Source organism: Oncorhynchus gorbuscha, unplaced genomic scaffold (assembly GCF_021184085.1).
Source record: "Oncorhynchus gorbuscha isolate QuinsamMale2020 ecotype Even-year unplaced genomic scaffold, OgorEven_v1.0 Un_scaffold_4686, whole genome shotgun sequence".
Lineage (NCBI taxonomy): Eukaryota > Metazoa > Chordata > Actinopteri > Salmoniformes > Salmonidae > Oncorhynchus > Oncorhynchus gorbuscha.
Genome location: NW_025748651.1, coordinates 1 through 17,500, shown reverse-complemented (window position 1 = coordinate 17,500; position 17,500 = coordinate 1). Strand labels below are relative to the sequence as shown.

Here is a 17,500-nt window from a genome sequence, read left to right as displayed (position 1 = left end):
GAGTTACAAACAACCGTACAGTCAATAACACAATAGAAAAAAAGAATGTCTATATACAGTGTGTGCAAATGGCGTGAGAAGGCAATAAATAGTCCACAGTAGCAAAGTAATTACAATTCAGCAAATTAACACTGGAGTGATAGATGTGCAAGTAGAAATACTGGTATGCAAAAGAGCAGATATGTACATTTAATAAAAAACAATATGGGGATGAGGTAGATAGATGGGCTATTTGCATAGAACTGGAAGGAAAGGCGGCCAAAGCAGGTGTAGGCTTTGGGGATGACTGGTGAGATATACCTGCTGGAGCGCGTGCTACGGGTTGGTGTTGCTATGGTGACCAGTGAGCTGAGATAAGGCGGAGCTTTACCTAGCATAGACTTATAGATGACCTGGAGCCAGTGGGTTTGGCAACTAATATGAAGCAAGGGCCAGCCAACGAGAGCATACAGGTTGCAGTGGTGGGTGGTATATGGGGCTTTGGTGACAAAACAGATGGCACTGTGATAAGAGTGCGTCCAATTTGCTGAGTAGAGTGTTGGAGGCTATTTTGTAAATGACATCGCCGAAGAAGTCGAGGATTGGTAGGATGGTCAGTTTTACGAGGGTATGTTTGGTGGCGTGCGTGAATGACGCTTTGTTGCGAAATAGGAAGCAGAGTCTAGATTCCATTTTGGATTGGATATGTTTAATATGAATCTCACCTAACAATATCTGCCAAAGTATTAAGCAACATTGCCCCCGTCTGGTGCGCGTGTTTGTGTCTATCACTCTGTGTGTGGCCAGTTGACGTGATGATTGTTTGGTGGGTTGACAAATACTTTCCCCAAAACCTTCTCAACTAAATTTTAACTGCAAAGTAGTATATATATATATATATATATATATATATATATATATATATATATATATATAATTATTATTATTTATTTGTTTACCTTTATTTAACTAGGAAAGTCAGTTAAGAACAAATTCTTATTTTCAATGACGGCCTAGGAACAGTGGGTTAACTGCTTGTTCAGGGGCAGAACGACATCAGCTCGGGGATTCGAACTTGCAACCTTTCGGTTACTAATCCAACGCTCTAACCACTAGGCTACCCTGCCACCCGAGTATATCATTTGTATTTATTATTTGCAAACTTCACAATGAAATAATCAGCAGCAGTCATAGCCGCAGGAAGGAGTGGTGTTGAGGGTGCTGCAGCTCCCCACTGAAAAATCTGGAAAGATACTACATGCTCTATATTTTCCACAAAAGTAGCGCACTGGGCCTTTACTAGCCCTGTATTAGTGGACCAATATAGCAGTCTGTAGTGCAGGCAAAACATTTACATCTGCCCCCCCATATTTTACCAGGTATATTGACAGAAAACGGTGTACAGGAGAAAGCAGTGTACTAAGGACACAGAGAAGAGTTGCAGGGGAGAGGAGAAGAACAGACCTATTGGGAAACTAGAAGGAAAAAAAAACAGCTCCATTTTTTTTATTAAGTGGCTCATGCCAGAAAAGGTTGGAGACCCCTGCTCTAAACACAGACCCTGGTGGTAGAGAGGTGCTGTCACCTGGTGGCCACTACTAGCATGACATCTGCATTGTCCAGGATACATATCAGGACCACTGCATTTACTTTTACATTTACATTTAAGTCATTTAGCAGACGCTCTTCATTCATTTCATTTTACAAAGACTGGTGGTGATGTGACACAGCAACACCAATAATGTATAGGTATATAGGTGTGAAAAGAACTGCAGTACTGCATCAAATGCAGAGTAGTCTTTCCAGAGACGTCCTCTCTTGCCTCTACACATGCAGTAGCTACGTCATCAGGTGTGCAGATAGCCCTACTCTGGCATACGAAGAGAAACAAATCGTCACATTCACATCACTTCCATTGTTAGGGCAAATTAATGTGAAGGTTGGTCCTAGTCAATAGTAACCTGCAGATAAGCAGCTGATATTGTCATGTCTTTAACCCAATACTCAGGAATACCATCGTTTGCTTAATATCCATTTATTTGACAAAACAGGCAACTATTGTGTGGAGAATCAATGTGCCAGCTAAACCGCTGTGAAATGTCTTTTATATCAGCTGAAATACAATATTTTGGGTTGTGTACAAAACCGAAAGTAAAAGATGCAAAAACTAACAGGAAGCATAGAAATAGCACAGATAGAACTGATTTACCGCTTCTTAGACTTGCTTTCAATGAGAATGACAGATCTAGAACTAACTTTTCAATGTGAATGTGGTCAGGTCACCAAAAAAGTGACATATTGCAGCTTTAAAGGGCATTTACAACACTAGAATGGCCTCACCATCTACACTGATGTGAGAAAGTGTTTCTGACTATTGACATGCAGTCAGTTGTCCCCTGTCCCTTCTTGACAATGACAGGCCTCTGATGGAGACAGGCCTTCCACCACATTACTTTCATCCACCACGTCCTCTCTCAGGGCAGCTGGTCACAAGGGAGACCAGAGGAAGAAGAGAGGAGGCAGTTTCAGCCTATTGGGACGTAGCCTACCTACCAGTCCCAGCAGAGACAATGTGAGAGAGAGAAGGATAAATAGAAGGTGAGAGAGAGGGTTAGTGAGAAAGAGGGGTATGAGAGAGTGGGGGTTGATTCAGCAGGTTTGACTCTGGGGATGGGAGTGGTATCCTATGAAGCGAGCTAGATTTACTCAGGGTTTTCTAAAGATAACCAGCTTCAGTTAGCTTCACCTTCCAGGTCAGGCTTCATTCGTACTACGACGATGGATATTGCTCGTCCACCTGCCACTAACAGGCTTGTAACTGCACATGCATGTCGCACATAGCAAGTCAAACACCAGACTCTCCATTGAGACAATCCATGGGTGAATTAGTGCCACATTTTGATTTGTTCCCAAAGAATATACAACAGAATTCTTGCTAATTCAGCAGGCTATGGTGTGAAATAGGGTTTTGAGAAGCCGTCTTCATGACATATCATTAAAGCCATCCTTGGTGTGCTTATCAATGTACAACCACTCCACCACACGCCTATCAATATGTTTTCATTAAGTCATACAAAAGTGTTACATTGCATAAAGTTTCAAATTCATTCTGTGATATATTTTAACATTACTATTTAAAAAATACATTTAAAAAAGTAAATAAAATCTTTGCAAGAGATCTGACTTCATTGGACCTTAGCTCGCAGAGCAGACATTTCATTCAGGATAAATGGATTTAACCCCAAGTTAGCCTGCCCCGAGCAGGTAAGTTCTGAAGGATTTGTTGCCATAGAAACATACCTGGCTAAAAGTTGAGTTACTTTTGTATTACTCGAGTTGAACTCTGAAGTGACCAAAGTTACCTCGCCAACTTCTCAAACCTGCTTCGTATGATACCCTTCTGGGCTGCTCTCTCTGCTCTATCCATCCCTTCCCAGAAAAATCATGAGGGAAAGGGGGAGAAGGACTGGGAAGGAGAGTATGACAGGGAAGTTGACAGGCTGCAATATCATGGGACCAATAGAACAAAGGGAGGTCAGCAAATGAGAATTCAAGGTGCCCAAACCAAACAATCCAATGAGGATGTTAAGCGAGCACAACTGGCCAATGACAGTTCAGGGAGCTGACAACGTGACAAAACATTGTACCAGTTGACCACCCAACCGAACGATGAAAGTCGCCAAAAAACCAACACCTATCTATCCCACAAGGTAGTGGAGGTAGTCAACAATGGCAGTTTGAAAAAGCCAAGGTGACATTTTACAACAAACGCAGCGTCGCCGACGAGGCTTGCCTCAAAAAGGCAACCAAATAATTCACTAATCCCTAAACAAATTTGCTAACATGCTGCTGACTTGAGTTGGTGGGCCTCAGTGTTATTCCGACTACTCCCATTCTGAGAACAGCAGGAGGGGAGGAAGAGATGGAGAACCATGCTGGGAACTAGCACAAGGGCTCATCCCTCTACTGGGGAACTGAACCTGCCTGTCTGCAAAAACAATACACAGGGAAGGAAATGCTCAATTCCTCCCTCCATCACTTCTGTCCGTCTACCCCGCTATCTGTCACCCCCCCCATATCTCTCTCTCCCCCCCATTCCTCTACACACTTCACTCCTCCCCCATGTCAGCTTCCTTGCCCTGGACTCGGGGAGATCTGAGGGCAGCCGAAGCCAATGCATAAATGTTTGATCCTTTTTTCAGCACAAGAGTCTTCTCTCTGACTCAGGGGGAAAATGCACTAACTTAGCTAGTTTTTGCGTGTGTGTGTGTGTGTGGATTCCTTCACAAACTCATTCTGTAAGCAGATTGCTGCGACGGCAACACCTTTTATGAAACCAAAGGCTAGCCGTGAATATTTCAAGGACTTAGAAGTCCAGCTAACGGATCTGAAAAGAATCTAAGCAGATCATAAAGGCTACTACTTCAGCGAATTAAATCAACTTGCTTTGTGTGTCACCTAAAGAAACTAGATTGTCCAAAGGAAGACCATACCGCAGGCTCAATTCAGAATATAAACAGACAAACTTTGTAAGACACCTCACTTCTGAATATTGGGAATACTTAAAGCTAGTGTCTGGGATTTTGGAAGCTGTTCAAAAGGTAATTTAAATTCCTTTATTCTTAAAGGATTAGGCTGTTTTTGAAATCAGACTGTAGCTTCAAGGGTAACACTAAAACAATAATAGGGGCTATAATGTGTGCTCTTATAACAGCAATAAGGCCAAGCTACATTACTGGAGGCTCCATTTGTGGCTCCGTCTTACTTAGTAGGAAGTAATGGACTCTGACATGGCCAGGTCTGGGATTCATTCAAAGGCAGTTTCCTCTGTGATATTAAGACCATAATCATTTCTCCTGCCGTATACAAATAACATCCAGAACTAATATCCCGTCCCGTGTCTCCGAGCGGAGCCGGAACGTTCTGGGAACGTTGGAGAAACGGCAGGCGATTCTGCAGTCATTTGGCTAGGGCGGGAGTGTTCAAGGTTACTGCTAAAGCCCTTCCTCTTTGTACCTCTGTGCTGGGACTTATTTTGTTGGGGGCACATATTTTGTCAGAGCTCTCAAGGACTGGTCCTGCTTTTGGTGCAGTGCTATGACAAAAATATGAAATAAACAGTTGTGGAAATACTGCAGTAAGCACAGCCATGGAGGCAGCCAGGGAAACATCCCCTAACAACCAAAACAAAGTTAGTCTCATGGATTGAACACAGACTGTGTACTATTAAGAAAGCATCTCCTTTTCCCTCTACCGTCACTCGCTTCCAAATTCATGAAAGGGAGTGAACAAGGAAAGAAGGGAAGGAGACGACCTTTTGGATTGGAATGCAACCCCAGTCCTAACCCTCCTGAAGCCGTGTAGTATGCAGGCCTGCAGGGTCTTCTTACCTTGGCCACAAACTGCCGGTCCTTCTGGTCCATGTTGGCTGTGGGGGCTACGTAGTCCTTCCAGATACGCACTTTACGTTCTTTAGCAGATCTGATAAACAAAAGGATGACTCAGTTAGAAGGGGGATATGTCAACAAAAAGAGGAGAGGAAACAAACAGAAGAGGAATCATCAATGAAGATGTGACGACCTTGGGTAATGTGAAAAGCAGGAGATCTGTTCAAAAGAAAAGGTGGAGAAAACATCCTTTCATACAATTCTCAGTAAATATCAAAACATCCTTTCATATACTGAACAAAATATAAATGCAACAATTTCAATGATTTTGCTGAGTTGTAGTTCATATGAAGGAAATCAGTCAATTGAAATAAATTCATTAGGCCTTCATCCATGGATTTCACGACCGGGCAGGGGCGCAGCCATGGGTGGGCATAGGTCCACCCACTTGGGCGCCAGGCCCATCCACTGGAGAACCTCATTAAAGGGCTTTATTACAGAGATCCTGGGCTGGCGTGTTTACACGTGATCTGTGGTTGCGAGGCCGGTTGGACGTACCGCCAAATTCTCAAAACAACGTTGGAGGTGGCTTATGGTAGAGAAATTAACATTAAATTATCTGGCAACAGCTGTGGTGGACATTCCTGCAGTCACCATGGCAATTGAACTCTCCCTCAAAACTTGAGACATCTGTGGCATTGTGTTGTGTAACAAAACTGGACATTTGAGTGGCCTTTTATCCCCAGCACAAGGTGCACCTGTGTAATGATCATGCTGTATTATCAGCTTCTTGATATGGCAAAGGAGAAAGGCTCACAAACAAGGATGTAAATACATTTGTGCACACCATTTTAGAGAAAAGCTTTGTGCGTATGGAACATTCCTGTGATCTTTATTTCAGCTCATGAAACATGGGACCAACACTTTACATGTTGCGTTTATATTTTTGTTCAGTATATATATATATTTCCTTGTAAAAATTCATACAAATACACATGTTCATATGTAAAAAATATAAAAGGCTATAGGCCAACATAAAAAGATAAGCACTTCATCATCTGATATTAAACATTTTCATGATGTGTTTAAAACCAGAATATGAAATCAAATCCATGCTAAAACGACTCAGACTAAGGATAATGATAAAGACGGCTCAATTGATATTCTGAGGGTGAAAGTTCCGTATCTCCAGCTGTGCTGGATTCAAACCAACTACAATACTGGATTTATGCCTGGTCAATTACTTCAATTTCCTGCCTCCCTCGGGGTACTCACTGATCTGTACGTACGTACGTAACTTACGTGATATTTCAGAATCAAAAAGAGCCTCATGGTGGGTGTAGCAGGGGGCATGGCAGCTGAGAGAAAAATGGCCGGTTTTAAAGCTAAATTCCTGCAATTCTTTGCACTTTGCCATGGCTAATCCTGTGTTATTTTGCTCAAACATGCTAAATTCATTGTTTTTGCAATTTTCCCTGATTGTCTAACCTTTATTTTGGTGATTTTTAGTTCTCAAAAAAAGAATCTACACACACTCAAAAGTTTGGGATCACTTAGAAATTAACTTGTTTTTGCAAGAAAAGCTAATTTTGTCCATTAAAATAACATCAAATTGATCAGAAATACATTGTTAATGTTATAAATGACTAAACACAAGTCAACAGTGAAGAGGCGACTCCGGGATGCTGGCCTTCTAGGCAGAGTTGAAAAGAAAAAGAAATCTCAGAATGAGACTAATAAAAATAAAAGATTAAGATGGGAAAAAGAACAGACACTGGACAAAGGAACTCTGCCAAGAATGCCAGCATCCCGGAGTTGCCTCTTCACTGTTGACGTTGAGACCGGTGTTTTGCAGGTACTATTAAATGAAGCTGTCAGTTGAGGACTTGTGAGGCATCTGTTTCTCAAACTAGACACTAATGTACTTGTCCTCTTGCTCAGTTGTGCACCAGGGCCTCCCACTCCTCTTTCTATTCTGGTTAGCGCCAGTTTGCGCTGTTCTGTGAAGGGAGTAGGACACAGCATTGTACAAGATGTTCAGATTCTTGGCAATTTCTCGCATGGACTAGACTGACAAGTATCAGAGGAAAGTTTTGTTTCTGACCATTTTGAGCCTGTAATCCAACCAACAAATGCTGATGCTCCAGATACTCAACTAGTCTAAAGAAGGACAGCTTTATTTCTTCTTTAAAATCAGAACTGTTTTCAGCTGTGTTAACATAATTGCAAAATAGTTTTCGAAGGATGAATTAGCCTTTTAAAATGATAAAACTTGGATGAGCTAACACAACGTGCCATTGGAACACAGGAGTGATGGTTGCGGATAATGGGCCTCTGTACTCCTATGTAGATATTCCATTAAAAATCTGCTACAAAAGTCATTTACAACATTAACAATGTCAACACTGTATTTCTGATCAATTTGATGTTATTTTAATGGACAAAAACAAGGACATTTCTAAGTGACCCCAAACGGTTGGTGGTGTGTGTGTGTGTGTGTGTGTGTGTGTGTGTGTGTGTGTGTGTGTGTGTGTGTGTGTGTGTGTGTGTGTGTGTGTGTGTGTGTGTGTGTGTGTGTGTGTGTGTATATATTTTACACTGCATGCCTTTTTCCAGTGAGCATGCTATTGTGTCCTCCAATCAAACCTTTGTCAGAACACACTGACAAAGTTGTCAGTCTCACTTCAAATGAGAAAGAAATGAGTCATTTGTAAAGTATTCACACTTAGCCACATGCCCTAACTGGTTGGATAATAAAACGGTTGAGGATAACGATGGTTGTGGTCACATTCACAGATTGACCGTGTTGTGACGTATGTTGCGGTAGTGGTTTTGGTTGGGGAAGGGACTGACTTTTCTCCGGCCCGGAGTTTCTCTGCCCCCTGGGTGTAGACGGCCATGGACCAGTCCACACAGCGGGCGAACCCTTCCTTCAGCAGCAGCTCTGTGATGTTCCCGTTCTGGAGATGAATCAACAAGAACATAGAATAAAATACAATACTTTATATGATACACTATTTATAGAGTTGACTACAATGGAGGAAACAAAGATAGCAGAGTAAGCTGGTCAGAAAGAGATACATTGCCTGCCCTCACACACATTCAGAGAACCTCATACAATGTGAGGTTGAGTACAGTTAAGTGCAACAACCTCAGACTTCCGCAACGTTCAAAATTATCCTTCCTCGCCCTCTGGATTTCAGCGACAGTCCGAGCTACCAGCCTTTGCGTATAGTACAATGCTCAGGGGTTATAGGTGAGGGGTCAGTCAGTCTCACCGGGTGGAGGACGGTACCCAGGATGACCTGGTTGGGGCAGCTCTCCAGGATGATCTGCACGTCCCTCTGGAGCAGACGCGACTCCGTGAAGAACTTGGCCTCGGCAGCGAAGGGCTCTGGCGACTCCGTGCCGTCCGCCTCACGCTTGAACGTCGGACACTGGAGAGAGGATATATAGAATGTAATATGCCATTTAGTAGATCCTTATCCAAAGCAACTTCTAGTACAAGGAGTGCATTTATTTGCGTATGTGACCACAGCGGAAGTGGAACCCACAACCCTGGCATTACTCTGACCAACTGCGCTACACAGGACCAAGGAGGAGAATACAGAAAATACAGTAAATATCTAGTACAAACAAAACTAGATATGGGAGACAGAGCAGAGCTGGGAGATTGGGCTCTAAAACACCAAGCAGACAGAAGAACAGCTTCAAACAGCTGTAACATCTTAGGTGTGAGAAGGGAAAGACTGGTTATCTGCAGTGGGCCGTTGGTAAAGACTGAGTCATGGAAAAAGATGGATGGACAAAGAGAAGTAACAAAGGAAAATCCCCAACATCACATCCATCTCACAGACCTTATGAGTCAGGAAGTGATACATGTATTATGATTAGTTAACCCCTGCAGAAACATATAGGGATATTTACAGTGGTGGGAAAAGTACACAATTGTCAAACTTGAGTAAAAGTAAAGATACTAGAGTCATTTTCTATTAAGGTAAGTCACCAAGTAAAATACTACTTGAGTCATTTTCTATTAAGGTAAGTCACCCAGTAAAATACTACTTGAGTCATTTTCTATTAAGGTAAGTCACCCAGTAAAATACTACTTGAGTAAAAGTCTCAAAGTATTTGGTTTCAAATATACTTGTGTCAGGGAAAAAGTATGGCATAAAAAGTACATAATTGTCTTTAGGAATGTAGTGAAGTAAAAGTAAAAATATAAATAGTAAAGTACAGATACCCCAAAACACTACTTAAGTAGTACTTTCAAGTATTTTACACTACTGGATAATTCGCTAATCAAATCAGAAGGAATATATGCTATAGTCTATAAAAGTTGACCACACACACAAGCACATATCCTATGGTCATAGTACGATCACAGAGACTGACCTTGACCCCAGAGAGCATGACCGTGACCAGGTAGTAGTCGGGCAGGAGCAGGGCACGGACCACACTACCGTCGCGCACGTGCTCAATGACGGCTGAGGAGGAGAGACGAGGGTCAGAAATAAAGTATTCATACATTCAATTTAAACTTTTAATACGATGAAACCATCCGTTTACACAAGGGGAAACATTGTACTAGGACCTCATCATTCAGTTTTATAGGTTCTACCATCGTTAGAGTCAAGCAGACTCAGTTCTACACAGAGCCAGTGCTACAGTAGATTCATAGAATCAGGACCTCTATGGATTCAGTTCTATACTGTATGATTCCTTAAAAGTCAGTGGTCAAATGTATCCATCAACAGGATGAGCTTCACCTCATTCCTCTACTCTATGGAGAATGTCTTCCGTCACTCTTCTTCAGTTGTCACCCTGACCTCCAAAAATCACTTTTGGTGTGAAAGCCAGCTAAATTTGATCTGTAAATTGTGTTTTGGGTGTTTGGGGGCTGAACGAACGCAGTCTGATGAGGTGATCCGCCATAATCCAGACCGGGGAAATGAGTATTCTGATTCCAGTCCCCCAGAACACAATGGAGGGAACATTAAAAGCGTTTTGGCTGGATTGCTACTGCCCATTTCAAAACAGCAGGGGCGGTCTCGCTGAATGGTAAAAAACCTTCCACACCATTTCTCCACTCAATTAAAGGGAGTGGCCGTTAGCTGCAGTGGCGCGGACAGAATGGAGAAAAAACGCATTAGAGGGGGGTGAAAGTCACATAATGAGCCCACGAGGTGCCATGTAGGGAGCCATTACAGGTCAGATATAGATATGGAGGCATAGGAGGGGGTAAACTCGAGCCAAAACGGTGGATTATGCACCTGTGCACACAGGGGCTTCTAAAAAGGAATGATGAGGTGTATGAGTGTGTGTTAGCCATACCATTGACAGGTTTCTGGTGCATGGAGTCAACGAAGTTGCGGGGGTTCTCGATTATGTACTTGAGGTCTCGTACAGTGTTGGTGCCGCCGCCCTCCGTCCACATGCCCTTCTTGGAGGCCTTGGCCTGGTCCTCCAGGTCACACAGTCTAGCCTGATCTGGACTACACACACCAAGACAAGAAGTGGTTAGTATATAACACACAGGCTGACATTTCAAACTGTAGTAAAGTAGGTGGAACAGATCTTAGAGACAATTGAAATCGTTATTTTTACCGACACAGCGCCCAGTCCCAGCACAGTGCCTTGTTAGGGCATCAGTAAGTGACACCTCTACTGATGCTAGCTAACCTCCCATTACTGGTCCACTTCTCTATATCATCAGTTTGGCCTTAGGGGGTAACTGCCAGCCACTCAGGGTGTGTTAGTCCTGGAACTGCATGGCCACTAGATAGCAGTTCTAGCTGCACTGACAGTTCTACTACCACCCCTCAGGCTAAACTGATGAGACTGGCTAGGTGGACATACAACACAGTTCTGCTATGTTGTGCTTTTTAAATCCTTTAGGGTCAAAAAGAGCAATGGTTCCCAAATACATGGTTATGCTTTCATGAGCCACACCAATTCAATAAAAACAGTGTTTCTAGAGAAACAAAATGAGCCTTTAGCTGTGACACGAGGGCCAGTGGCCACGTAATACTTGGGGGATAGGCAATGGTTGATCAACCAAAAACATAAGGGATATTCAAGGGGAAACTTTAGGCACCACAACTTCCTCCATTTGCCTAAACACCAACATGAGTTTCAGACACCTGGTAGATGGCCAAGTACACAACTCTCCAGTTTCACTTCTATCTGCATGAGCTTTCAGGTTCAGCCTGTTGATAGTCAGACTGGGCCTCTAACAAAGATCAGAGGGCTCTTTGAAGACAACATGGCACTCAACAACTCCCTCAAGCAGGCAAGGCGGTGATATGTCTCAATTAATTCCACGCTGGTTCAAAACAAAAATGGCGACCGTTATCTTGAAAGACCATCAACTTTTCCCACATTTTTCCCCCCTTTTCTTAATTGTTTTCCGTCGTCGTGTGAAGACTTTTAACAAGTTTTTTATGGAGTGGAGAAGTGAGGCTTGCCCATGACTGATATGAGAAATGGAGAGTGAGATAGTGGGACTGGGTTCTTTGTTGAAATGTGCACTGTGTAAATTGAGCCTTTTTACATTGATGCTGTCTGAAAGGGAGAGTGGGTGCTAGGTTTAGAAAGAAAGCGGCACAAAGTGGTACTCAATTAAAACACATCTCTCACACAAAGAGAGAGTCTGAGTGTTCTGAAACAGCTCCTAATTGGAGCATTGGACTGGCGCCCAACACCACCAGTGCGTCTCCCCCATTCCTTCGACTGTTCTAGACACAAATCCCAACTGAAATAAAACTGTTTCTTCCTTACCGAAGCAAGAATAGAGAACATTAACTTTCTGGGCCAGACTAAAAAAATCCTACAGAAAGTCAATTGCACTTAAGCTACTTAGGACTAACAGCACAAACCACAGATTGAGGCTGTGCCAATTCCCTATGGTGTAGTGCACTTATTTTGACCAGGGCCCATAGGGTTCTGGATAAAAGTAGTGCACTATGTAGGGAATAGGGTGCCATTTGGGATGCATCTTGAGGCAAGCCCAGATACTGAACGGACACAGCGAGATACTGCAAGAATGCGACTAGGCTGACGATCAGAGATTAATGAAGACACAGGAGGTGGCCTACCTGGTACTGTGTGATGAGAGCATGTAAAATCAAGTGTATCTGGCACCGAAAATCTGACAAATACGGCAGACCGAAACAGAAGCACTGGACATTGAAGAACGTGGTTCAGAAGAGGCACCCCTCAGCAGTTTAGCCACTCCACTGGGGATCGCAGTTTAAAGGATCAATAGTTGTGAAGCAGTGGTACCAATGCTAATTTGGATTCCCTCACCGCCGGTCGGTGTGGTTACATAAACCACAACGCCCCCCTTCCCCCTTTCAGTAGTTTAACAAAACAGCCACAGCCAGAGAGACAACCTACTTTCTCATTGGCCAGGAGGAGCCTGCCAAAATCCTCAGGCAGTGGTGGTGGCCCCATGGTCGGGTTCCCTTGGAAGACACAGAAAGTGTTTGAAGAGGAGATCTGTGTAGTGGAATTGTGTGCGAGTGTGCCCCAGCAGCTTGCCGTAGCAGCGAGGAGAGGATGATTGGCATGCGGCCCGGGCCTTCTGTTAATTGGCGCCTGGCATAGTTTGGGCGCCACGGACAGCCAGGTTCGGAACATGTGCTCGCCCGCTCCTTTTCAAATCATCATCATCGCCCTCCGATTGGGGTGATCGTCAAGAGCAATCGCCAGGCTAATGAATAAGGGTCTGCTCGTCTCCCAGCCCTCCCACCATAATAGCCACCCCATTTGGGCCAAACGACAGCCTGCGTAGAGGCGTTTACATTAAAGCCTGTTCCAAGCCATTGCGTGGAATGCTTGAAACGAGTCATTAAGTCCAAAATATGCAGGCAGACTATTTATTCATTCATCTGGTACCCACAGTGAAAACACAGGTTTCACAGCACTGAACTCCTGTAGTGCCCAGTCAAGCCCTGGGGGCGATCAATCACTCAGAGGTGAAAGGGTGTTTTGGGACAGTTATTAGACCGGTGAGCTTTATGTTATGTATGACAGAGGCTTTTGAGACTGCCGATCAGTGGGAAAGCCTCAATGTTACTGCAGGGCAACACTGCCACCACCTGGACTCACACCTTAACTGAAACCCTCAAGTGGGGGGGGTTCTATGTGCAGTGGCATTGTGTCATCAATAATACATGCAGCCCATTGTGACAACAGGTAGCCCAGTGATAGTCACACTATTTTCTAATCTCTGTCATAGTGCAAGTGCAAATTCTACTGTGACAAATTGACTGTGTTGTGTTTCCCTGGTTACCACCACTTCAAATCTCCATGGGGCTGATTAAAGCCTTTGTAAGTCAATCAACACCCTGTTAAAAGACTGATGCACCCTGTTGCTTGTGATATCACAGCACTGCTGAGTCTTACTTGTTGCCCCGGATTCCTTCCCTGCGGACGGTGGCGAGGCCCTCGTTCACCAGAGATTCAGCAATGTTCTCACCGGTGGTGTCTAGAGAGAGAGAGACAGAGGATTTAACACTAAAGAAAGAGAGTTTTAGTAAAGGACAAAGTGGGTTGTATGAGGGTTCATGCATGAAAGAGTCCATTCACTCAATCAACACAAATGCAGTCAATTCAAGGAGGGAATTGAAATCCTGTGGGATATAGACAAATAGTGCACCAGTGATGTAGTGAGGTTTTTCCCCGACTAGTAGTAACTCTGGCCTCTATTTGTGGCTAGGCCTGTGAAAATGTCTGGTGGTCTTCTCACCTCTGCCCAGGTACACCATGCCGTATTCTCTGCCCAGAGCAGTCTTGACCTCCACTGTGAAGCATACCTCCTTCCCAATCAGCATCTTGCGCAGGAACTCTCTGGCCTGGAAGGCATAGGGCTGCAAGGGAAAGAAGACCGATAGGCATGATCAATAGGTCAATGTTATACCACTAGGGGCACCAAATAATCAATCACCCACAATTCATTTACAGACCAAGACCAGAGAGATAGGAATCATCTTTGCCATTATTGCATCTGTGACCACAAGGGTAGCGCAATCTCCATTTTGATGTAGTCAATTTCACTTTTACACAATTGGCTGATCCCTCCTGATGACCCAGTTGGACATGACTCCAACATAGTCACCAGGAGGGGTCAGCCAATGAAGTTGGATGTATAACCCAGTTGACTACATTAAAATGGTGGAAGGCCTCAAATGTCACTTCCCATGCTAACACAGCCTTTTGTCCACAAGCAGCCTCTATCATGCTCTATGACCCTGACCAAAAACAACCATTTCTTATTTTGCGTTATAAAAGGAAGGCAGATGGGACACAGAGTACATTTGGAAAGTATTCAGACCCCTTGACTTTTTCCACATTGTTATATTACTGCCTTAAATGTAAAATATATTAAATTGTTTCCCCCCCCTCAATCCACACACAATACCCCGTAATGACAAAGCAAAAATATTATTTATTTATTAAAAATAAACAGAATTATGACATTTACATAAGTATTCAGACCCTTTACTCAGTACTTTGTTGAAGCACCTTTGGTAGCGATTACAGCATTGAGTCTACTTGGGTATGACGCTACAAGCTTGGCACGCCTGTATTTGGGGAGTTTCTCCCATTTTTGTCTGCAGATCCTCTCAAGGTCTGCCAGGTTGGATGGGGAGCATCGCTGCACAGGACATTCAGAGACTCCTGCGTCACCTTGGCTGTGTGCTTAGGGTTGTTGACTTGTTGGAAGGTGAACCATTGCCCCAGTCTGAGGTCCTGAGTGCTCTGGAGCATGTTTTCATCAAGGATAACTCTGTACTTAGCTCCGTTCATCTTTCCCTTGATCCTTACTGGTCTCCCAGTCCCTACTGCTGAAAACTCTGACCAAGGTCCTTCTCCCACGATTGCTCATTTGGCCAGACAGACAGGGCTAGTAAAAATATTGCTGGTTCCAAACTTCTTCCATTTAAGAATAATAGAGTCCACTGTGTTCTTGGTCCCCTTCAATGTTGCAGACATTTTTTGGAACCCTTCCTCAGATCTGTGCCTCAACACAATCCAGTCTCGGAGGTCTACGGACAATTCCTTCGACCTCATTGATTGGTTTTTGCTCTTACATGCGTTGTCAACTGTGGGACCTTATATAGACAGGTGTGTGTGCCTTTCTAAATCATGTCCAATTAATTTAATTTACCACAGGTGGACTCCAACCAAGTTGTAGAAACATCAAGGAGGATCCATTTAAACAGGATGCATCGGAGCTTAATTTCGAGACTCGGAGGAAAGGGTCTGAACTCTTACGTAATAAGGCATTTCAGTTTAATATGTTTTTTTATTTGTAATTATGAGGTATTGTGTGTAGATTGATGAGGATTTATTTTTATTTAATCCATTTTAGAACAAAATGTAACAAAATGTGGAAAAGGGGAGGGGGTCTGAATACTTTCTGAATGCACTGCATATGCTTTACTAGACAACAAGTATCATAGATCAGCGATTATATAACTGTCACTGCAGGTGGAACCTGATCGAAGGACACCCAACACGTTTTCTTAGACAACACTCCACCCTAATTATGCTGCTCCCGAAAGTGAAAGAATCGTCTCCATGCAGCCACCTGAAATTCATTTTTCCCTTATGAATCTCAACACAACGTCTACCCCCCTCACTCTTCTTCATGAATGGACCAGCCCACTGTCAGTGATTGGTTGAAGTGCTTCAACTCACCTCGTCAGGGGTGTCCTTTTGGTCAGGCTGGCTCTGGGGGGCGCGGCGAGCTAGCGCTCCGGTACGGATGTTGCTCAGGTTGATCTGACGCTCCGGGGGCGGGCCTCCCCGTGGCTGGCCCCTCACGATTATTGCACATCCTGACAAGACCTGGAAGAGAGGAACATCACAGTAAATATTAGTATTGGGCTATTAGGGAAAAGACCAGGGTTATTTACATTGTAGCAGTGGTAGGTAAGACCACGCACAATAATTATTAGAATGTAGATAAGCTAATCGAAGACTATTAATGGACTGATATGGAAGTAGAGGTTTTGGTAGTGCTTATAATTTTCACAAATTCTCTCAGAACTCAACAGTATTCCATGGAGGTGGAGGAAAAACACGTTGATGAAAGAGAATGACTGTATATAGTCTAGTTGTAGCAGTTGTAATAGTGATAATAGTAATAGCAGTAGTAATAGCAGTAGTGGGAATAGTAATAATAGCAGTAATAGCAGTAGTGATAGTAATAGCAGTATTAATAATAGCAGTAGGGAAACTAGTAGTAGTAATAGTGGCAATAGTAGTAGCAGTAGTGATAAGTGGTAATAGTAAGAGTAGCAGTAGTGATAATAGTAGTAGTAATAGTAATAGCAGTAGTGGTAATAGAAAAAGTAGTGGCAATAGCAATAGTAATAGCAATAGTAGTAGTAGTGGTAATAGTAATAATAGCAGTGGTAATAGTAATAATAGCAGTAGTGGTAAAGTAATAGTGGTAATGGTAATAACGTTAGTAGTGAGTGGTAATAACGGCAGCGATAGTAGTGAGTGGTAATAACGGCAGCGATAGTAGTGAGTGGTAATAACGGCAGCGATAGTAGTGAGTGGTAATAACGGCAGCGATAGTAGTGAGTGGTAATAACGGCAGCGATAGTAGTGAGTGGTAATAACGGCAGCGATAGTAGTGAGTGTTAATAACGGCAGCGATAGTAGTGAGTGGTAATAACGGCAGCGATAGTAGTGAGTGGTAATAACGGCAGCGATAGTAGTGAGTGGTAATAACGACAGCGATAGTAGTGAGTGTTAATAACGGCAGCGATAGTAGTGAGTGGTAATAACGGCAGCGATAGTAGTGAGTGGTAATAACGGCAGCGATAGTAGTGAGTGGTAATAACGGCAGCGATAGTAGTGAGTGGTAATAACGGCAGCGATAGTAGTGAGTGGTAATAACGGCAGCGATAGTAGTGAGTGGTAATAACGGCAGCGATAGTAGTGAGTGTTAATAACGGCAGCGATAGTAGTGAGTGGTAATAACGACAGCGATAGTAGTGAGTGGTAATAACGGCAGCGATAGTAGTGAGTGGTAATAACGGCAGCGATAGTAGTGAGTGGTAATAACGGCAGCGATAGTAGTGAGTGGTAATAACGGCAGCGATAGTAGTGAG

The 17,500-nt window shown here is 43.5% G+C and overlaps 1 protein-coding gene across 1 annotated transcript; it reads right to left on the bottom strand.

The window, feature by feature from the left end:
• Nucleotides 1-5,325: 5,325 nt before the first annotated feature.
• On the bottom strand, nucleotides 5,326-16,262 carry LOC124028692 (staphylococcal nuclease domain-containing protein 1-like; the record flags this gene model as incomplete). Its single annotated transcript, XM_046340688.1, has 8 exons — nucleotides 5,326-5,460; nucleotides 8,220-8,326; nucleotides 8,645-8,803; nucleotides 9,762-9,853; nucleotides 10,701-10,861; nucleotides 13,776-13,857; nucleotides 14,119-14,239; nucleotides 16,074-16,262. Coding segments are annotated over 8 exons (1,046 nt in total), but the record flags the coding sequence as incomplete, so codon positions are not given.
• Between the last annotated feature and the right edge of the window lie 1,238 nt (nucleotides 16,263-17,500).